Here is a 19,935-nt window from a genome sequence, read left to right on the forward strand (position 1 = left end):
CACCCAGAACTTTGGATGGCACGAGATATAAATCTGATAAATATTCTATGGTTCACCTTGCTAGAAGCTCTATAAGGTTTGTAAAGGGCTGTGTTTACAATGTTTGTAGCCCAAGCTTCATTGTATGACATTACCCATGCATGCAGAGCTGGCTTACCCAGTAGGTAAGACTAGGTGGTTGCCTAGAGCAGCAGCCTCTTAGAGACAGCAAAGAGCATCTTCTGTTCAAAGTAAAACAGTTTCTGTCAGTTACACAAACTCAAAGAACCATCAAAACTTTCTTTAACCTGCATTTTTGTTTCTGTTTGCTTTTTATTGAACTTTTAGAATGCATTGTAATAGGATATTTGTGTGATGATCATGATTGAGTTTAATTATCAAAATCTTGAGGGAGGTGCTGCAGGCTAGGAGTCTGAAAGTTAATTGACGGTAACTATAAGGCTAAAGATTTGCCTAGAGCACCTACTACCCCTGTATTGGCTCTGCATATGTGAGGATTTAAACTCTGCTGTACTTGGAGTGCATCTATTACGGGTAAGCAACGTTGCTTTCTCCAGGAGCAATAGCGCTACATTCAACCCTGCACTGCCTGCAACTAATAAATCAAGACTTCAACCAGGGATAATAGTGCCTGTCACTAAAAAGGGTCTCAAAGGCACCACAAATTCAGACTCACTGGAAGTAGTACATTTTCAATGGGAGCATTTGCCTTGTGCTAGTAATGGAGGAGCTTGGCTAACAGCTAGGGATGTGACCTTGACTTAGCTTTTACAGGTGCATGTGAAGGTGTGCATGTGCTGTGCAAAGTGATAGAATGTTTTTGCAGCTGCAGGGGTGAGGAGATGCTGAATTTTGTTGTCTCTTTTTCAGCACTTCCATGATGGTCGCAAGGCACAGCAGCACATTGAAACCTGTTGGAAACATCTTGAAGCAGTAAGTCATCTCTTTAGAAAGGATGAAGGCATTCTGTAAAATTTTGATGAAGAACCTGCAAAGGAACCTACTTAATCTCCTTCTATTAAGTAGTAAAAGCTGATGGTATTTTCTGGGTTCTTTTCACTGAAATGTACTGTAGGGTCAGCTTTCAATTGCTTGAAGAGTTAGATTGCCTAAATATGTTTTTGAAATAAATTAGTTCTAGGTATCTAACTTTTTGTCCTATCTTAACTCTGTCCCATAGTCACTCAATTTTTAGACACTTAAATTTAAATATATGTGTCTAAAAATTGGGTGACTGTGGGACAGAGTTAAGATGGGACAAAAAGTTAGATGCTTAGAACTAATTTATTCACATTAGGAACCTAAATCTAGGAAAACGAATTGCATTTTAATCCTAAGATTAATTTAGGATCCTTTGTTCAGATGAAAAGTCACCTAAAGTTTAATGCCAAAACTTGGTTTCCTATGTGAAGCACTGAGGGGCTGATGCAGAAAGCTGCTGGTAGACTGTGCATGGATGTCAGGTTCTACTGTGAGCATAATCCTGTGGCATGCAGAAAGTCTATGTAAATTTTATGCATATAGAACTTGCATACAAATTGGGGGAGTCTGCCAGACGCATGTGCACAAAGGTTTCACAGCACAGTTTCTTGTGCACATGTCAAAACAAAATTGGAAGTGTCTTCACACATCAGCATCTATTATTCTGCAATAAATATGAGCTTTGCAAAACTTTCTAGCACATAACAGTTTGCAAGGCTGATATTTATGTTCAGAAGGATAGGTGCCATTGTGTGCTGATACTTTCATTTTTGTTCTGACATGTGAACGAGCTCTTTTACTTCCAGTCAGTCTTTTAAGTTTCCAGGCACTTCTTCTAGCTGCAGAAGACAAAACTGACAGATCTTAAAACCTGGCGTCAAATGCCTAGCACTCATATGGGGTTAACCCTGTGGCCACCTGGAAGGTCTGGCCCCAGCACTGCTCAGGGCTGCCTGCACCTGGGCACGTGCTCTACACTGCACCCTCCTCCCACCGACTGGGTCCCACTTGCCTCTGAGCGAGTCTCCCACTCTCAAGTTATTCCCGGTGATTTCTAGGACACTAGGGCCATACTCCCAGGGGTCCCCACAGTTCCTAGAAAGCACTCAGACCCAAAACACAAGCCACCAGGATTCTTTGTCCAAGACATCAGTGCCAATAACTAATGGGTTTATTATCACAGAACTAGAATAGTGGATGATATAAAACAGGTGGAAAAACAACACGCAATAACAGGTAACTGAATAAGGATCAAAACTATCTAAACACTTTGTCACTACCAGGGTAGCACCTAGGTAGTTTCAGGAAAATAACTGCTCACAGTTCTTGAATAGGACCTCAGGGCAGAGATGTTTATCCTCTGCACTCCCTATCTGAAACTGGGAAAAATCCAGTACCTCCTGGCTGGATTTGAACTCCAGGGCCAATCAGAGTCCAGAGCACCAACTTTGAAAGTATCTGGCCAATGTCACTGCAGGTTGCCTTTCCAAAGGGCTAAACTGAAAAGAAAACGGCTTTCTCTGCAACAGCTTTAAAACACAGAACAAACCCCACCTGCTGGCCAAACAAGAGAAATATGCTGCATGAAAATATTATTTCAATTCACAGGCTTGAAAATCCCCTGTTTCACCATACCTGGCATTAAATTCTCTCTGCTAACCCTTCTATACTACTCCAGACATGGCAAAAAAATGTCTTATATTGTCCATGTAGCAAAAGCCATTGCTTCCTTTTCTGCCTGCCACAGAATACTTAATAGCCTCATTACCATACATTATAACAGGTACCTGGTCAAAATGGCCCCGACAAAAAAGCTCCAAACAAAAAAAGATCCCGATATAATAGTCAATGACATAACGGCCACTGTCAAAATGGCCTGCCTACAATATAACCCTTGACAAGTTAGCCTCCTGACAAAAGGGCCCGATCAGGCTGCCCAGAATATGAGACTGCCTTTTTTCCCTAATAATCTTACCTTGCCAAACAGGATAAGGTTGGTAAGACTATGAAAATGATGACAATATTGGGGTTTTTTTTAATTAGCATGTTGATGGAAGAATAGTTTCTGTAAATAGCAGAATAGATCATGAATACCAGTTTGTAGCTATAGAATTTTGTTTATTTATATATGCTTTATGCAGTTGAATGCTGGTAGGAGTCTTTATCAGTGAAGATTTCAGTTGTAGTTTATTATATTTTTTGTGATGTGTTATTTTTTCTTAGGGGGTTGTTTTGTGGGAGGGGCCATTTTGTCAAGGGCTATTTTGTTAGGGTGTGAAATGTCAAGGGTTATTTTGTTACAAGGCTGTGGAGTCAGGGCTATTATGACTGGGTGCCATTATAACATAATCTGTGGCCATGTCATTCACACAAGTTAGCACCCACACTCAACCCCTCTCTGCATTCTCGGCTGTTAACATACGTGTACAATCAGGGCCAGCTCAAGGAATAGTGGCGCCCTGAGCCAACTTGCTTTAGTGGTGCCCCTTCCCTCATTGCATCACTTCTGGTCTCCCGTACCCACCCAGTCCAGTCTCTCTTTCCCCCTCCTCTGTCCCTCTCTCCGTGGGTCCGACTTCTCCTTGGTGATCCTGTAACGTTTACATTGGTCACCAGTGGCAGCAACATGACATGAGGAAATTGCGTTAGAGGAGGTAAGATGCATCAGAGAGAACACCCAGGGGCTGGTGACTAAAGTCAATTTTACAGGATCACAGGGAAGTGAAAGAGATGAGGGAGCAGTGCCGGACCCGCAGGGAGGGGGAGTGAAGAAAAGACTTATCCTGTAGATCAGGTAAGGTCAGAGGCTGGATATTTTGGTGCCCTTAATTGCCATCACCCTGGACCAGAGCCTCACCTGGTCCAATGGTTAAGCTAGCCCTGCATACAACCCCACGGCAAGGCTTGCTGTGGCTTTCTGCATCGGTCACTGAGTGTTTTCTGAAAATTAATCTCTGAGTAAAACTGAGGCTTTAAAATTATACATGGGATTTGCCTCTTTCAGGTCCAGTTTTTTATGAGTCCCAGTTAAAAGGGAATTTTTGCTGTTACTCTAGACTGGCAGTGGCCATATGTGTTCTTCCATCTCATGATGTCATCTTAATTCACTGATTATGTCCCAGGCAAAGGCCAGAAAAGAACTTCCTTTGAGCAGTTAGTCCCTGAGAAGCACTTGTATAGTTCAGGTGCACTTATCCAGAAGACGTGAGGAGGAGGAGGAGGAGGAGGAGAGAGGATGTGGCAGAAATCAAACTAAACCAAATGATATACAGTACACTTACTGACAAATGACCAAACTTTATGCGGTCTAAGATTGCCAGCAAGGGGCTTTGCATATGGTGCAAACACAGGGCATCTAGTTGAAGAGGGCAAGCAGGCACCTGTGTGCCTTTATAAAATGGGGAAAGGGATTTTGGATTTAGCTCATGTTATAGCTCAAGGAAGGTTACATTCAGGTACAGTAGGTATTTTCATGTCCCAGGAGGGCTCACAATCTAAGTTTGTACATGAAACAATGGAAGGTTAAGTGTCTAGCCCTAGATCACAAGGAACCCCTGGTTCTAAGTTCACTCCTATAACTCCTTCACTCCATACTAGTGTAATCATTAAAAATTGCACCTACCTTGCTGGCGTGGATATTTATACCTGCTGTCATGCAGATGTAAATGTCTGAACCTAGGTTACTGAAGTTCACATGTAGATTAATGTATTTTATAATCTATGTTTGCACTTGTAACATATTTTATAATCTATGTGTGTACTTGTGAACTGTGCCCACCACACTCCACCCAGATTCTGTTTCTGTACATGCCTGCTGGCAAAGTACACACCATCATGTCATCATTCCTACTTCTACACCAGTCAGTATTTTGTAAGATGCCAGTTATGCACATATATGGCCACACAGATGTGCAAAAATGACTTTATAAAAGTGCCCCCTTATGTGTATAGCAAGGACTGCTGTCATGTAGACACTGGTAATGTTGCTTTTCTCCTTTCTTGCATCTATGAGACTGGAGTTAGAGCTTGTCTTACTGTTGAGTTGTGTCTAATATCCATCTTTGTTTCTTCAGTAGAGGTAATACAACCTGTTATTGATTAGTAGGTTAAGTTTGAATTTACTATAGGTGTTCTCATGTGAGCAGTGCTTAATAAATTCTTCTGGGTTTTCCTTTCTTTTCTACACAGAGTAAAAGAAGATTTGAGCGGGACTGCAAAGAGGCCGACAGGGCACAGCAGTATTTTGAAAAAATGGATGCAGATATCAATGTTACAAAAGCAGATGTTGAAAAAGTAAGTTAGTAAGAGATGGAGGTGTTGTTTCATTTATGTCCTGCTTTATTCTTGTCACCTAGAGCAGGCAGGCATCCACTTTAAAGAAAGGTGGTATGGCATATTCATTTTCACGATGAGCAGCTATCAGGAGTTCTTGACCAGCAGACTGTTCAAAAAGCACAGCAGCACATTTTTTCCCCCTTCTGTTGAATTGGGAAGACTTTGTCATGTGTGTCCTCCCCACAACACACGGCAGCAACTGTTGAAATAGAGATTATTTTGGTTTTAATTATATCATGTGATGTGAACGATGGTTTATTTCTCCTTATGATTGCCAGTGCCTTCTGACTCACCAGCAAATAATTTGGAGAACTAAATTTTGCTGCATTAGTAACATATCCCAGGGGGGTCTTGAAATGCAGGAGAATATTTCCAATGGTTTAGTATCTGTGAAAGAAGTGCTATCTCACTGAGAAAGCACAAAGTCATCAGACTGAATGTGAGATGCACTGCCTTTGCTCTGAAAGCCCTCGCAGATCTAATGGATCGCAGCCTGCCAGTAATTACTGAGAATGCTGTGTTTACTAATGTTGAATGTCAGCTGTGTACTGGAATGGTTGGAAAGATTCCCGCTCCTAAACTGGGCACAGACAAGGCAGCAGCATTTTAGTAACTTGTAATTGTCAACTGGTGAAGACTTCTTGGCCCACCCAGTCTCCTTCATTAGAATACATACCTCTTTATTTTATTTCAAGTACACCTCGGACGGACGGTATCAATCTAGGGGGCCCTTTTACTAAAGCTTAGCGTGCACTATAAAATGAGCTTCTTAGCATTTAACACATGTTGTTTCCATTAGCACATGCTAAGCTTTAGTAAAAGGGCCCCTAGGATTCAAAGTCTCTTAATTTGAAAGGAAACTACTCTTATTTGTAGCTCAAGCTTGTTTTTATATTTTTAGACATATATATATATATACTCCCACACATTTCTGAGATGAGTGGTATTCTGGGTAGACTGAATTTAGATGTTATCAATTTTGATTGATGCTAATAGTTCATAGGAAAATACTTTTATTTCTACGGGAGTTTCTGTACATGTTTTGAATAAATGTGAAACTCTTGTTTCAGTAGACACGCTTTCTGAAAGTACAAACGGGAACAAGTTAGGAGCAGTTCTTCATAATGTTGGTAAATTCAGAGGAAGAGGGTCAGTCTTGTGGTTCAATTACAGTGTATGTGGAGGAACCTAAATTCACTTCAGGGCTACAAGAAGAGTGTCATCCTGAAACCTTTACAGAGGAAAAACCTGTTTATGGCTGTTGGGTTTTGGGGCTCCATGTCTTGTTGTCCTTTGGAAGATGCACATATACCTATTCTGTCTCAGGTAAAACTCATTCTACTGGTTTTCCCTTAGGTCCTAATTTGGCTCAAGGGGATAGACATTTTTTTTCAAAACAGGTCCATCCAGAAATTAGATCAAATCTATGGAAGGGAAGCCTAAATATTGTCTCATATCGAGCAGTGAGTCTAGGATTGCCATCTAGCTCAATTTTTCAGGGCAGGGTGATTTAGTTTAGGTTTTAGCCTGCGGTGTGCATTGACTTACAGTTACTGCTGCTGTTCAGAAACCATTCATGCAGGAGGGTAAACCAGGACTGGATTAAGCAGCCCTGAAACAAAAACTTGGAGCCAGTTGGCAACACTGTGTCAGTCATTCTGATAAAAAGAACGATGTCATCTTTTAGAAAAGTAGGAAGCCAGAGGGCAGGCCAGTGGGATTGCGACACAATAGGATACACAGTGCAGGGAAAAAAACAAGAAGGAAGACAGAGAAAAGCATACCAGTCAGATGTCACAGCACAATGATGGCACCTGTGGTATGAGAATTCTCACAGCATGCCAAAGTGACTGGGGTGCTGAACATGATCCAAATTACCCCTCCCTATACACAATGAAGGAGCTTGCTCAATATTGGGGGAGAGAGCTCAGTACCCACTAGCACTGACAGAGCTGCCTCCTATGACTTATGAGCTACACTTAGCCGTGATAGGACCTTGTCCTCTGTGTATTTTTATAAATTGGTGATGAAGCCGTGGCAGAGGGGCATGTGGAGAGTGGTGGCAAGCAATGAGAGAAGCTTAGGTTTCTGTCTCTATGGTACTAGTCAGGGACGGCTCAAAACAATCTGCTGCCTGAAGTATGGGAAGAGATGGCGCCCCCAGTCCCCTGGCATCCTGCCCCCCCCCCCCCCCCCCCCCACCGCAACACTCACATTCCCTCCTCAGAGCTACAATCAGGGAGTAAGGTGGTTGGGAGTGATTTTAAAAAAACCTACAAACTGACAGGAACCAAGTAATTAAGTTTATTACGAAATCATGACAATACATAAATCATATATATTTATATATTGTACTGTATGCAAGTAAAACCAAAGTAGATCAGCCTAATGGAGTCAAACTACACATAAAAGAAAAATGTCTTGTTCGTTCCACCAGGGTTGAGCCCTCTGGTGCTGGCGGCTGCCAGGACCTAACTGCACACCTCTGAGGCTTGGAGTGAGGAGCACAGTTATTCGCACAGAGTATAAAGTATAATTATTCATTCATCGAGCAGTCCCAGATCAACCAATAAAACTCTCCCAATAAGAGGTACAAAGCAGAAATAGAATGTTTCACTTTACAACTTAACATACAAATTCTGGTGTCAAATCAGTGATAGCAACCCAAACTCCCTCCACTACCAGACATCTCCCACCTGCCTCCTTGTTAGCCCCCCAGCCCTCTTTACCCAGCCTCAGCATTAGACTGGTCTCATCGGCCCCCTTCTATCTGCCCAGCACCACTAAATCCACTGCAGAGATAGGAGCTCCTTTTTTTAGCTCAAACCACTCTAGCTGCCGGGAACCATGCAGAAATTGAAAGTAGAGAACAATACTTCCTGTACCACACATTAAACAGAAAGTAGATTCTCTCTGATTTTAGCAGCTGTATGGTGCCAGCAGCTGGAGCGAAGAAAGGAGCTCCTTACTCTATAGCCAGACTAAGCAAATAGTAGAAAGGAGCAGCTGCAGACCTGCCAAGTCTCCCGCTGAGCAGGGCCACCGAGAGACTGGGCTGGGCCCGGGGCAAGGCCACCCCTGGGGCCCCGCCCCTGCCACCCCCCCCCCCCCCCGAGGTTGCCGGCGCCGCTCCCCCCTTCCATCCGCCGCCGGACCGGGCCCCCTGCATTGAAATCACAGCGCCTTTCACTTCCATGTGAAAGCGCTACAGGCTATGCCGCTGAGACACACTGCTGGGCCAGGGGATCCACTGCCGCCACTGCTACCGCTGCTGCTGCTTCTCAATGAGCAGCAGTGGCTGCAGCAAAATGAGAAAAGCAAGCACAGGGCCGCAGCAACCTTAGGCTTGTGCTGTCGGCTTTGCGGGGAGCAGAGGACTGGCAGAGCCGACATCGCATGTTTAAAGGCTGCTGCAGCCCTGCGCTTGCTGTTCTTGTTGTTTTGCCATGGCCACTGCTGCTCATTGGGAGAAGCAGCAGTGGCCAGGAAACACTGAGGTACTGGGTGGGAAGGGGAAGGGGGAAAGGGCATGGAGAGGGAGGTAGGAGGTACTAAATGGAGAGAGCAGAGGGGAGAAAAGGGGACGCTGGAAGAAGGAGGAGTACAGAGAGAGAGATGAGTGGAAAGATGGAGAGAGAAAGAAGGGACATAGAAAAGGGCAGGAGAAAGAGAAGCTGCTGGGGAGAAGAATGGGGAGAAAGGGGGAGACCCTTGCTGGTCAGATGGAGAGAGAAAGAGGAGAGATACTGGATGAAATGAAGGAGAGAATGAGAGAAAATGCTGGAAGGATGGGGCAGAAAGAGGGAAGATGCTGGGTGGAAAGGTAGGAGATAGAGGGCAGATGCTGGAGGAAGGATAGGGAGAGAAAGAGCAGACACTGGATGGAAGGATGCAGAGAAAGAAGGGGAGACACTGGAAGGATGGGGAGAGAAAGAGGAGAGATGCTGGATGGAAGGGAGGGAGAGAAAGGGGAGCTGCTAGATGGAAAGGGAGAGAGGATAGAGTTAGTGAAAGACTGGAGAATAAGAGGAAGGGGCATGGGAAGAACATGGGTGAGGAAAATATGAAAAGCCATAGGTAGATGAAGTAAAAAGAGGGAAATTAAAGACTGGATAGTAAGGATGAATTAAATCTGGACAGAAAGAGAGGAAGAAAAATAAATTGAAGAAAACAAAGAATAAGTAAAGAGAAAAACTATAAATGGACAGGAAACCCTGACAAAAGAGTTAAGAGAAGATGAAGGAAAGCAGAATCAAGTGACTGGGACCAGCGCAGTTAGAAAAGTTAAATGGCCAGACAACAAAGGTACAGACAATAATTTTTTTTATTCTTTATAAGTTTTTTAATACATTTCCAAAGCGAACTTTGTCTAGAAATATGCCATAATATATCAAAGAAACAATATTTTGGAATGTACATTATCCTAACAACTGTTACATTTAAATGCAGTAGTCCACAAACTGGAGGAGACTGATATAGATATCCTTAATAGAGGAAGAGGATATTGTAAAAAAGAAAACAATTACAAACAGGATGGATGTCAAGAATTACGATTACGTTCTACTTTTAATGTCCAACAATTTTATTTTTAACTTAGGATAAATTAATGTGATAGCTCTGTTAATAAAAGTTAATAAATTCAAATAAAACACAAAATATAAAATAAGGTAATACCTTTATATTGGACTGATTTTAATACATTTTTGATTATCCTTCAACACTTCCTTCTCCAGGTCAGGAGAGGATACCATAACAGCAGTATACTGTCCTGACCTGACCCGATAAAACAACAAGGCAGACCTTGTAAAAAAAGACACATTTATTAATAGATAAAAAAAACTCCCAGAAATTTAACATAAAATGCCCGACATGTTTCGCCAGTATAAAATGGCTGCGTCAGGGGCAGTAGGTTACCATCTGATTATAAAATTCCAAAAATAGCCTGGCTGTTGTAACTGTTAAAACATAGCAAGCTAGATTCTGGGATCAGTCTCTCATAAAAATGCTGTGATTGTAGTGAAAGGCCCCTTCTTTTTATCTTATCTCTAGAACCTCTTGCTATAGAAATTCTCAGCTCTCCTGACCTGTGCGGGCTGCAGATTGATGGAACAGAGTGTAGAATAAATATTTTTATTTATTGGGATTTATTAACCTCCTTTATAAAGAGATTCACCCACGGCGGTAATATGTTTGCAGGTGACATGATGCTGTTCATCGGCAATGCCTCAGTCACGATTCCCAAACTTATATATTTGATCCAGCAATTTGATTCCTTTTCAGGTCGGTGTATCAATTTTTGGAAATTGAATGTGTTGCCGGTGTCAAGCGCTTGTGCATCTCTGTGGTTCCCTGCATTTCTGTTGCGATGGGCAAAGGGTGAGCTCAAGCACCTAGGGATTTTTCTCAGCGCAGATTGGTCCTGGGTTTACCAGTGAAATATTGTGAATAAGTTATTGGGGATCCACAAGATGTGCTCTCGGTGGGCAGAATTGCCTTTTTTCCTGCTGGGTAGGACGGCCTTGGTCAAAATGGTAACGCTTCCGAAGCTTTTCTATCCGTTGCAGATGCTGCCCCTCTGGATCCATAAAATAGATGACCAGCTTTACCGCTCTGTGGTTGGCTCCTTTATATGGAGGTCGCGAAGGGCTTGGGTTAGCTTTTAGAAACTGTCTCAAAGTTGAGACCAGGGTGGCCTTTCTCTCCTAGATCTTTGCCTCTACAGTGTCGCCACTTTGATGCATTGGGTTCACAAGCTTTATACTAAATGCTCCTGATAACGCTCCTACAGGCCTCATAGATAGTTGGGTTCACCCGTACGAGGCCCTAGCCTGTATCTCGTTACAGCAATGGAATAGGGAGTGTGGGGGAACTCTAGCATACTAAGGTCAGAGCGGTGGGGGCGGTCTGCCCCGGGTGCAGATAGCAAGGGGATGTATGGAGCAGTTGTGCGGCTGTCGGCTCAGCTGGTTCTCTGCCCCCTCTTACATTATTTCCTGTTACAGGGTAGGGGACCGGTGGAGCTGACAGCTGCACAACTACTCCGTGCACCCCCAGATGGTGAGAATGAGGCAGTTCGGAGGAGGAGGAGGTGGGTAATGCACCAGGGGTGGAGTGGGGTGATTAACCGGGGGGGGGGGGGGGCGTATCGATGACCCACCCTGGGTGGCAGCCAACCTAGGTACGCCAGGGCACCAACAGATGAATGGTGGCTGGTAAAAGTATATAAGCACAATTGGTCTTCAAAAAGACCTTTGTACGGCAAACAGGATTGGTAATGTCAGCAAGCTATCTCTGCTCATATTATATGAAGACTCCTGAAGCAGGCTAACCGCTGAAACACAGGTCTGTGTTGAGTCTTCACTAATAAATGTTTTACCATACCTAGAAGGCTCCGCGTATGTTCCTGGTTAGCCTGGCCTACATCATGCGTCCCTGCTCGGGGGGGGGGGGGGGACCCGGACCCGGACCCGGACCCGGACCCGGTGCTCACTGTGGAACAATACAAGTTTAACTCTGTTACCTTGTTGATGGGCAAATGGGTATTCTGAAAGTATGGATGAGTGATGCCCCTCTGGAGTTGCAGGAGTGTATGTGAAATAGCCGAATGGGAGTTGCGGGGGGGGGGGGGGGGGGATGAACAACAATCAGAAGCTTAGAAGACGGAATTATTGGAATCTTTGGAAACGCTGCTCAGCTTTGTTATGATAGCAGGGGTGGGGAGGATGCGTGGAGATGCTGGAGCCTAGGGAGGGATGAGGGGAGCCGGTTGGTTCAGTGTGTGTGTGTGTGTGTGGGGGGGGGGGGTAATTACAAAACTTCAGGGGTGGTGCTGCCTAGTTTTTTAAATTTCGCATTGCCTTTGATTACTTCCCATCCGATGGCAACGAAGAGCCCGCCACTGAGTGGGGACTCTGGAATGTGGGGGCACATCTTTAAGCTACTGTTGTTTGTTTACTTGTTTGGTTTTTTTCTCACTGTTCTTGATACTTGACTTGTTGCTGTACCATACTTGTTTAGTTTAAAAAACAAAAAAACAAATCAAAATCCAAAATGAGTGGAATGTGAGAAAAGAAACGCAAGGGAGTCATGTTTTATAGGTGCGTGCACGGATTCATGAGCATCAGTTTGTCAATACCACCCTCTCTCCTTTCTCCTCACCTCCATGTAGCATATGACAGTGTTATATAACTACCACCTCATCCAAGGCACACAGCAGGTGATTACTGAACAAGGGCTGCTGTTGACTGCTCTTGCCCTCTAACTAAGTGCACATTTTAGTCGAACACTATAACTGTATTTTTCTTGTCTTGCTGTTTTATTCTTACAGCACCTCTCTCATTTAATCTCCCACCCTATTATTTGTTTCTGGTAGGTGTAGTATTGAAAGTTTAGCTGGCAAAGCAGGCAGGTACCATTGTTAGATCAGTGGTATCCTGTGAGACAGGATGCTGGCTTTGATGGACTTTTGATCTGACCCAGCATGAAACATCCTCTTATATTCTGACTTGGCAGGATCTGGGACTTCCTAGGCAAACAGTACTTCTGTCCTTATCTCTGCAGTCTGAGGGACTGATGCAGAATGTCACATGGTACAGGCATGCTCTAATGGCTGAACATGCAGCTTCTACCGTGAAATTGGCAAGAAAATAAACTGTGATGATGCAGTAAGCTAATGAGATGTAAATTAAAAGCACAGAGAACTTGCACCATTATAAGGGAACGCCTGCCAGACACACATACACAAAAACTCAGGCCTAATGTTGTCAGGTTAACGTTATTGCTTTCTGTTCTGTTTTGGTAGAAGAAGAAGAGGTTTCCCTGTTAAAGAGAAATGAATATGTTTAGGAATTAGGAATATTTGTGGGTCATGATTTGTTTTAAATGACCAACAAAATAGACAATGCAGATCATTGTAGTCCCTTAAAAGGTATTATACCCATCCCATCCCTGGCCTGCTTGTGGGGCTGTGGTAACCCAGTTTATATGCCCTGTTTGATTGTTTTTGTCACAGATCTTTAAGAAAATAAATCGGACGATCAAACTCACTTTAAGCATCTCCTAGGTTATGATGTCTTGTTTGAAGGTGACATTTAAAACCTGACCACAAAGTGGAAAAGATTGTCCTCCAATACTTACTTTTTGTAGCATGAGAAACAATACAAGAGAATTTGAAATCACCTCAAACAGCTGCCACTGAGTAGCCTCATGTGGTATCTGAACACTTGAAAAAGCTCAAAGCGTGAAGCTTGTAAACATCAGACTATATGGAGCACAATGTTTGACTAGATCATTGGCCTTCATTGCACAATCTGCAAGCCAGTGCAGATCCTGATTGCAGTTATCATTTAATCTGTGGAGGCATCATGAACCCATGCAGCTGAACCAAAAGATCTTCTTGGACCATCCAGACCAGTAAGAGTAACATCATTGGCCAGTACGACTGAAAAAAAGAAGGGAGGTTGAAGAAACAAAGAGGAGGAGGTGGTATAGCAGCGGTGCTGTTGGTCTGTGGTCCCTTGTGAAAAGGAAATAGGAGGAGGTTCTAACTTGTCAGCACAATGTAAAAATCACTCCTGCACCATAGTAACATAGTAAATGATGGCAGATAAAGACCTGTATGGTCCATCCAGTCTGCCCAACAAGGTAAACTCATTTTACATGGTATGTGATACTTTATATGTATACCTGAGTTTGATTTGTCCTAGCCTTTCTCAGGGCACAGACCGTAGAAGTCTGCCCAGTACTGTTCTTGTATTAGTGGGTCCACTGGAGGCATAGGGCTGCTAACTTCTGAAGTATACTGAGTGGAATCAATGGAGAAAGAAGACTGGGTTTGAGAAGGGCTAGAGGGGATGGGAGGAGAGGTTTTGAGAGAGACTGGAGGAGGGAGAGTGGGAGAGCTCACAGTCACTGGTACTCCTTTAGGGGAGAGGGTGACTGTGTTCTCTCAGTTTTCTTCGTCTCTGTTTTTTGACAAAATAATATAATAAAAGGAGCATTTTACTGTATGAGTATCTAATTATATGAGCCGCTCTTTGCAATTTTTTTTACTTATTAAAATTGGATTACTAATTTATTGCCTTTATACATCAAATCACAAAACAACAAATATGTAAAAATAACTCAAATGCTTAGTTTTTATAACTGTGTTTTGCTATGCAAACATAAAGGCCCTTGTACTAAGAAGCCCTAAGAAATGGGCTTAGCAGATTTTAATGCAGGACTTGATCGAGCACTAAGCCCATTTCTAGCACGACCCTACAATAGGACTTTTTTCTTTTTGCAGGTCCTGCACTAATTTTTCCATTAGCATGCAAGACCTGCAAAAATATTACCGTAGGAGCACTTACTGCCTCCTATTTAGGTGTTACAAACTACTCCCGAATTAAGCCAGCATTATCCAGTTAGCACACATTAATGCAAATGCATTAGCTGAATAACGCTTCCATGCCCATTCCCCACCCTTGACACGCCCCCTCCTGAAAATATTTTTAAAACAATAAATAGCTCATGATTGGTACACTGACAGGCACATTATTGCAAACACTTTAACACGTTATGTGGTAAGCCTTTGTAGCAAAAGGGTGCCATTGTTTTCTAATGCATAGAAATCAGGTGAAAAGTCCCGATTAAAAGCTGGAAAAGATGAGATCACATGACGCCTAGAGCAGGTATTACAGGCTGGCTGTTTGGCTCCTCTGTTTCCCCCACCAAAAATAGCCACATACTTTAGATTTTGGCTGGATTGGGGTTAGAGCTGCACTGGTGAAAAGCTGTTTTAGTGAGCTTTGTAGGGGTGTTAGGAGTGGAGGAGTGGCCTAGTGATTAGGGTGGTGGACTTTGGTCCTGGGGAACTTGGAACTGAGTTTGATTCCCACTTCAGGCACAGGCAGCTCCTTGTTACTCTGGGCAAGTCACTTAACCCTCCATTGCCCCAGGTACAAATAAGTACCTGTAAGCCGCATTGAGCCTGCCATGAGTGGGAAAGCGCGGGGTACAAATGTAACAAAAAAAAATTTGACAGGTGCTGGTTCTGTTATGGCATCGAAACAACCCCGAAAAGAGAAAGCAGCGCTGGGAGTGTCAACTAAAATGGCGGTTCCAACAGCTTCATAGAGTCTATCATTAAGCTCCACCTGGACAGTGGAACTTGTGTCTGAGGTTCGTGCAGCGGTGGAAGCTGCTCTTGATGCGAAATTGCAGCAATTGCAGGATAGAACAGAAGCTTGAGTGACTAGACTAGATAATGTGAATTTGCAATTGAACACCCAACAACATCGAGTCAGGGTTTTAGAGGAAAAGACCCAGTATGGTAGTCAAGAGGTGGATCAGCTCAGGCACACAGTCCAGCACCTGGAACGCAAGGTGGACGAGTTAGAGGGTAGCACGCAGTATAAAAATCTGTGTATGGTGGGATTAGCTGAGTCCTTATCAGAGGCTGACCTTCTAAAAGCTTTGGAGGTTTGGATCCTGCAATCTATTAATTTGGATTCTCTGATGGACTCTTTTAAAATTGAGTGGGCGCATAGGCTCGGTGCTAGGAGAAATGTTGTTGCTTATCCCTGTGTGGTGCTTTTTAGGCTTCAACATGTTGAGCATAAACAAGCCATTCTGCAGGCCTTGCGCCATGGGAAGATTTTGGAATATGACAATCAGAGAGTCCTTTGCTTTCATGATTATACTGCAAAAGTGCAGAGTCAGCACAAGGCCTTTGCTTCCTTACGCACGAAGCTCTATGAACAAAAGATTTCCAGTGCTTTATTGTATTCCAAATACTCCAGATTACTGTTGGTGGTCAGACACATTTTTTCTTTCTGTGGAGGCAGCACAAACTTTTATACATACTATCCCAGCCACTGTGGGCCCTTAGATAGCTGCCATTTTTTGAACTGTTGGATTCATTGGGCCTAATCATTGTTTGGAACTTTGACCCCTTGCTTCTGGTGATTTTTACTATTGGAGGTGTTATTTCAGCCCCGTTGGAAGATGAACTTATTTTTTTTTCTTACTTTTTCTATCTTATATTAGTTTGAAGGGGTTTTTTTTGGCTCTCTTATCCTGTTTTTGAGATCTTTTAAGTATTTTGGGATTGTTGGGCTCGAGGTTGGTGATATGTGGTTTTATTATACTTGTGTTTTGGATATTTTTGAGCTGGGGTGGGTTTGACGGGGTGTTCACATGAGAGTTCCCATATAATATGGGACAGTAATTGGGGTATGGGGTTGGATAGGGTGTGGGAGAAAAGTGAAAAGCTTTTCACGATTATATTACTAGTTCTTTGTGGGTTTTTAAAAAATATTTTCTTTTGTAGGATATACCTTTGTTTATAAATTTTGTTTGACTGTATTGTCGTCAACAAACAGATTTAAACTAAAAAAAAAAACATGGAAAACACTTGGTTATAAATCCAAGCCTTGGCCTGCCTTCCTAAACCTTAAATGGTTGTTTTCAACCCACAGATTTAAGGGAGTATACTACAGACTGATGGCACAATATATACATTCTCTAGAACTAGTTGCAGATGATCAAGATGGGTGCATACAAAAAATGATCATGGTTGTCAGGATCTCAAAGCAGTTATCAACATATGTCAGAAAGTGAGTGGTTCAGTCTGATTTTAAACATTTAATAATCAGGGCAAGTAATTTACTCTGACTTTCACAGGAAGCTATTGTAAATTGTACAAGATTGGAGTGATGTGGTCTTTCATCTTTCCCACAGCCTATAGTAATTAAAGGCATTGAAGACTGCTTGTCGGCACCCCTTCATGCAACAAACCTTTACAAAGGCATGCTAGCATTTTTAGTGTGCGCTAAACTCTAAAGACACCTGATTTTGGGGTATGGGATGGGGGGGGTGGGGGTGAGTGGTGGCGTGAGACGCACCCACTATTCAAAGTTCCTGGTCACACCACTGCCTAGTAGTCTTCCTTTCTCTTTGTGTCATTTGAAGTTACCTGGTGATTTTTCACCCAGTGTAAAAGATGCTGACTTTGTATTTTGGATTCTAAGAAGGTAATTCTATAAAATGTGCAATATTTAGGTGCCAAGTACACGCAAAAATAAATGACCAGAATACTGGCATGTATGTGTGCCAATATACTGGCATGTATGTGTGCCAATATTCCAGCTACATGCTATTCTATAAACAGGCACCTAAATGCGGTAGCGCAGCACTATGAAACGAGGCAAAAACAACGTATGACCTACCAAACGTCCGGAAATCACTAAAGACTATCTTGTTCAAAAAGGCATACCCTAACGATCCAACTTAAATGCCTGAATCCTGCAACACAACGATACTAATACTTGAACTGGACATAACTTAAAGCTTCCTCCTTTCTATTCCCTTATGTGTCTGTCACAAATGCACCTTATTATACCATAATATCACTCTGTATTTGTCATACCGGAAAGGCGATCGCCTCACGGTACTGTGTAAGCCACATTGAGCCTGCAAATAGGTGGGAAAATGTGGGATACAAATGCAACAAATAAATAAATATATTCCTATGGGTGTGTCTAGTGTGTAGCATTTGCACTAAAAACACTACTGTGCCTTTGAAAAAGACCCCCATAGTAATTCCATTATGACTAAAGAATGTGCTATGGGGTTAAATCTCTGCTTTCCAAATAAAAAGTGAAGCTCTCATGTTTTTGTTGTATACAGAAAAACACGGCTTCAACCACTGAAGATATTTGTGCAGAATTGCTTAGCTTGGAGTCCAGTTTAATAGCTATATCCTTCAAACTGATTGCAGTATCTGACACAAGGGATGGAGCAAAACTTGACCTCTCCTTTCTGCTGATCCACAGCGCTTTTGACTTCCCAGGGTTCATCCTGAGTTTCTCATCTTAGTAGGCAGAGTAGCATCCAAACATGAATTCAGATTAGTCACTGGAACAACCTTATCACCGTCTGCGCAAGTTGAATATCATTTGCAAATAGGTGGCATTTAATCACATTATTCAGAAACCGTAAGCGCTGCATTAATTTAGTGCTTAATGTTGTTGTCACGCTGAAGGTTTTTGCTAGCATGGCTCCCTGCTTGAAACATAATGATTGGCACTGCATTAGATGATAGAATCAATCAGTCAACATACCATAATTTACAATGTTGACTGTATGTGAAGGATAATTTTATAAGAGAACACCTAGATTAAGAGGGTAAGTAGGCACCTTCTTAAGCATCCTATATAATAATTCTCACCTCCAACATTCTGAGGCTGCCTGGAACCATGAATCATGTTGGAGTAGATAATAGTGATGTCACACAACCCACACCAGATTGGCCAGTAGAAGGGAGAGGGGCGGAGCCACGATACAGGGAGCAGTGAATCAGCACAACACGGGGAATGCACAGCAGCAGGAACAGAAGCCTCTCTCACACAGTCACTCTCACATACACTCTCTCAAACATACACACTCAGAGGAAAACCTTGCTAGTGCCCATTTCCTTTTAAACAGAAACGGGCCTTTTTTACTAGTGATTTCATAAGACACACAGACCATCTATGTGTATTTATAAAATATTAACCCAAGTAGTGGAAATTGTGTCTGCATTGCAGGAGCAAACATGTCCATGCTTAGGTTATTTAAGTTTAAATTAGTGTATTGTATCATCTACATGCCAGCACTCTGCCCAGACTCAGCCCCACACTCGTATACTAGCAAAGTATGTGCATCATGTCAACAAACGGACGTTTTCACCACTCAGAATTTTGTAACAGGCTACAAACTTGCAAATTTGACTTTAAAAAAATTACCTCTTGTATGTTTTGCTCTATATATGCTTTTTAATTTATACCTGCTCAAAATTTCTCTCTCCACGATATGAAGAGGAGAAATGTTTGAGTTACAGATAACTCCAAATAAAAGTCATTATTAAAAGAAGATACCCCAACTTACAAAGAAAAATTAAGTAAAGACCACATTGTTTTGTAGTGTATTTAGGAAATCTCAGCATGTCATTTCCCTTTTAAAAATGAACAAACACGACATGCGTTCACTAAAAGCAGCTGTGTACCTGTTTGGTTTTTGGGTGCCCAATGGATGAGGAACACAATAGCATGTAGCGTTTGAAAATGTTCCATTTGCATGCCTTTTTCTTCTCTTACACAAGCACTTCTTTTTAACCTGGCTAATAAATGTGTGCACGCTGTGGAGGCCAACCAGGCATTTTACCCAGGTGAATTGCTTTGCAAATTGGCTTCAATACTAGAACTACACTTCTAGGAAACATAACAAATAGAATTTGAGTTAATGTGGTTAGTGGGGTGTCTGCAGGAAACAGCAGCAGCATCAAGATAAGTCAGTTTGTCAGAAAGAATCCTGCTTCTATCAGATTAGAAGAAACACTCAGCATGGCAGCTATTGTAAAATCTCTCTGGTCTTAAGAGACCTTAGCTCTTTTTCACCTGCCAGTAATGTGACATTTGCATGGCTAATTAAGGGGCTATTCTACTAAAGTGGGTTAGGCACTTAGGGCTAGATTCTATGGTGCAAAAAAATCAGCACCATTCTATAAACCTTGCCTAAAGTTAGTTGCGGTTTATAGAATACTAGTAAAAAAATGCCCGTTTCAAAAGGGAAGGAAACGGGCGCTAGCAAAGCCATCCC

General features: G+C 42.6%; 1 protein-coding gene across 9 annotated transcripts in view; it reads left to right on the plus strand.

Annotated features, from left to right (window-relative positions):
- Window positions 1-19,935, plus strand: part of FNBP1 (formin binding protein 1) — a 203,271-nt gene that overhangs the window by 117,680 nt on the left and 65,656 nt on the right. For all 9 annotated transcript variants that reach the window (XM_030207836.1, XM_030207839.1, XM_030207841.1 and 6 more), the window contains exons 5-6: window positions 871-933; window positions 5,170-5,274. In XM_030207836.1, coding sequence (XP_030063696.1) covers window positions 871-933; window positions 5,170-5,274 — 168 coding nt within the window. The remainder of the gene's footprint in view (window positions 1-870; window positions 934-5,169; window positions 5,275-19,935) is intronic.

Source organism: Microcaecilia unicolor, chromosome 6, assembly GCF_901765095.1.
Source record: "Microcaecilia unicolor chromosome 6, aMicUni1.1, whole genome shotgun sequence".
NCBI classification, from domain to species: Eukaryota; Metazoa; Chordata; class Amphibia; order Gymnophiona; family Siphonopidae; genus Microcaecilia; species Microcaecilia unicolor.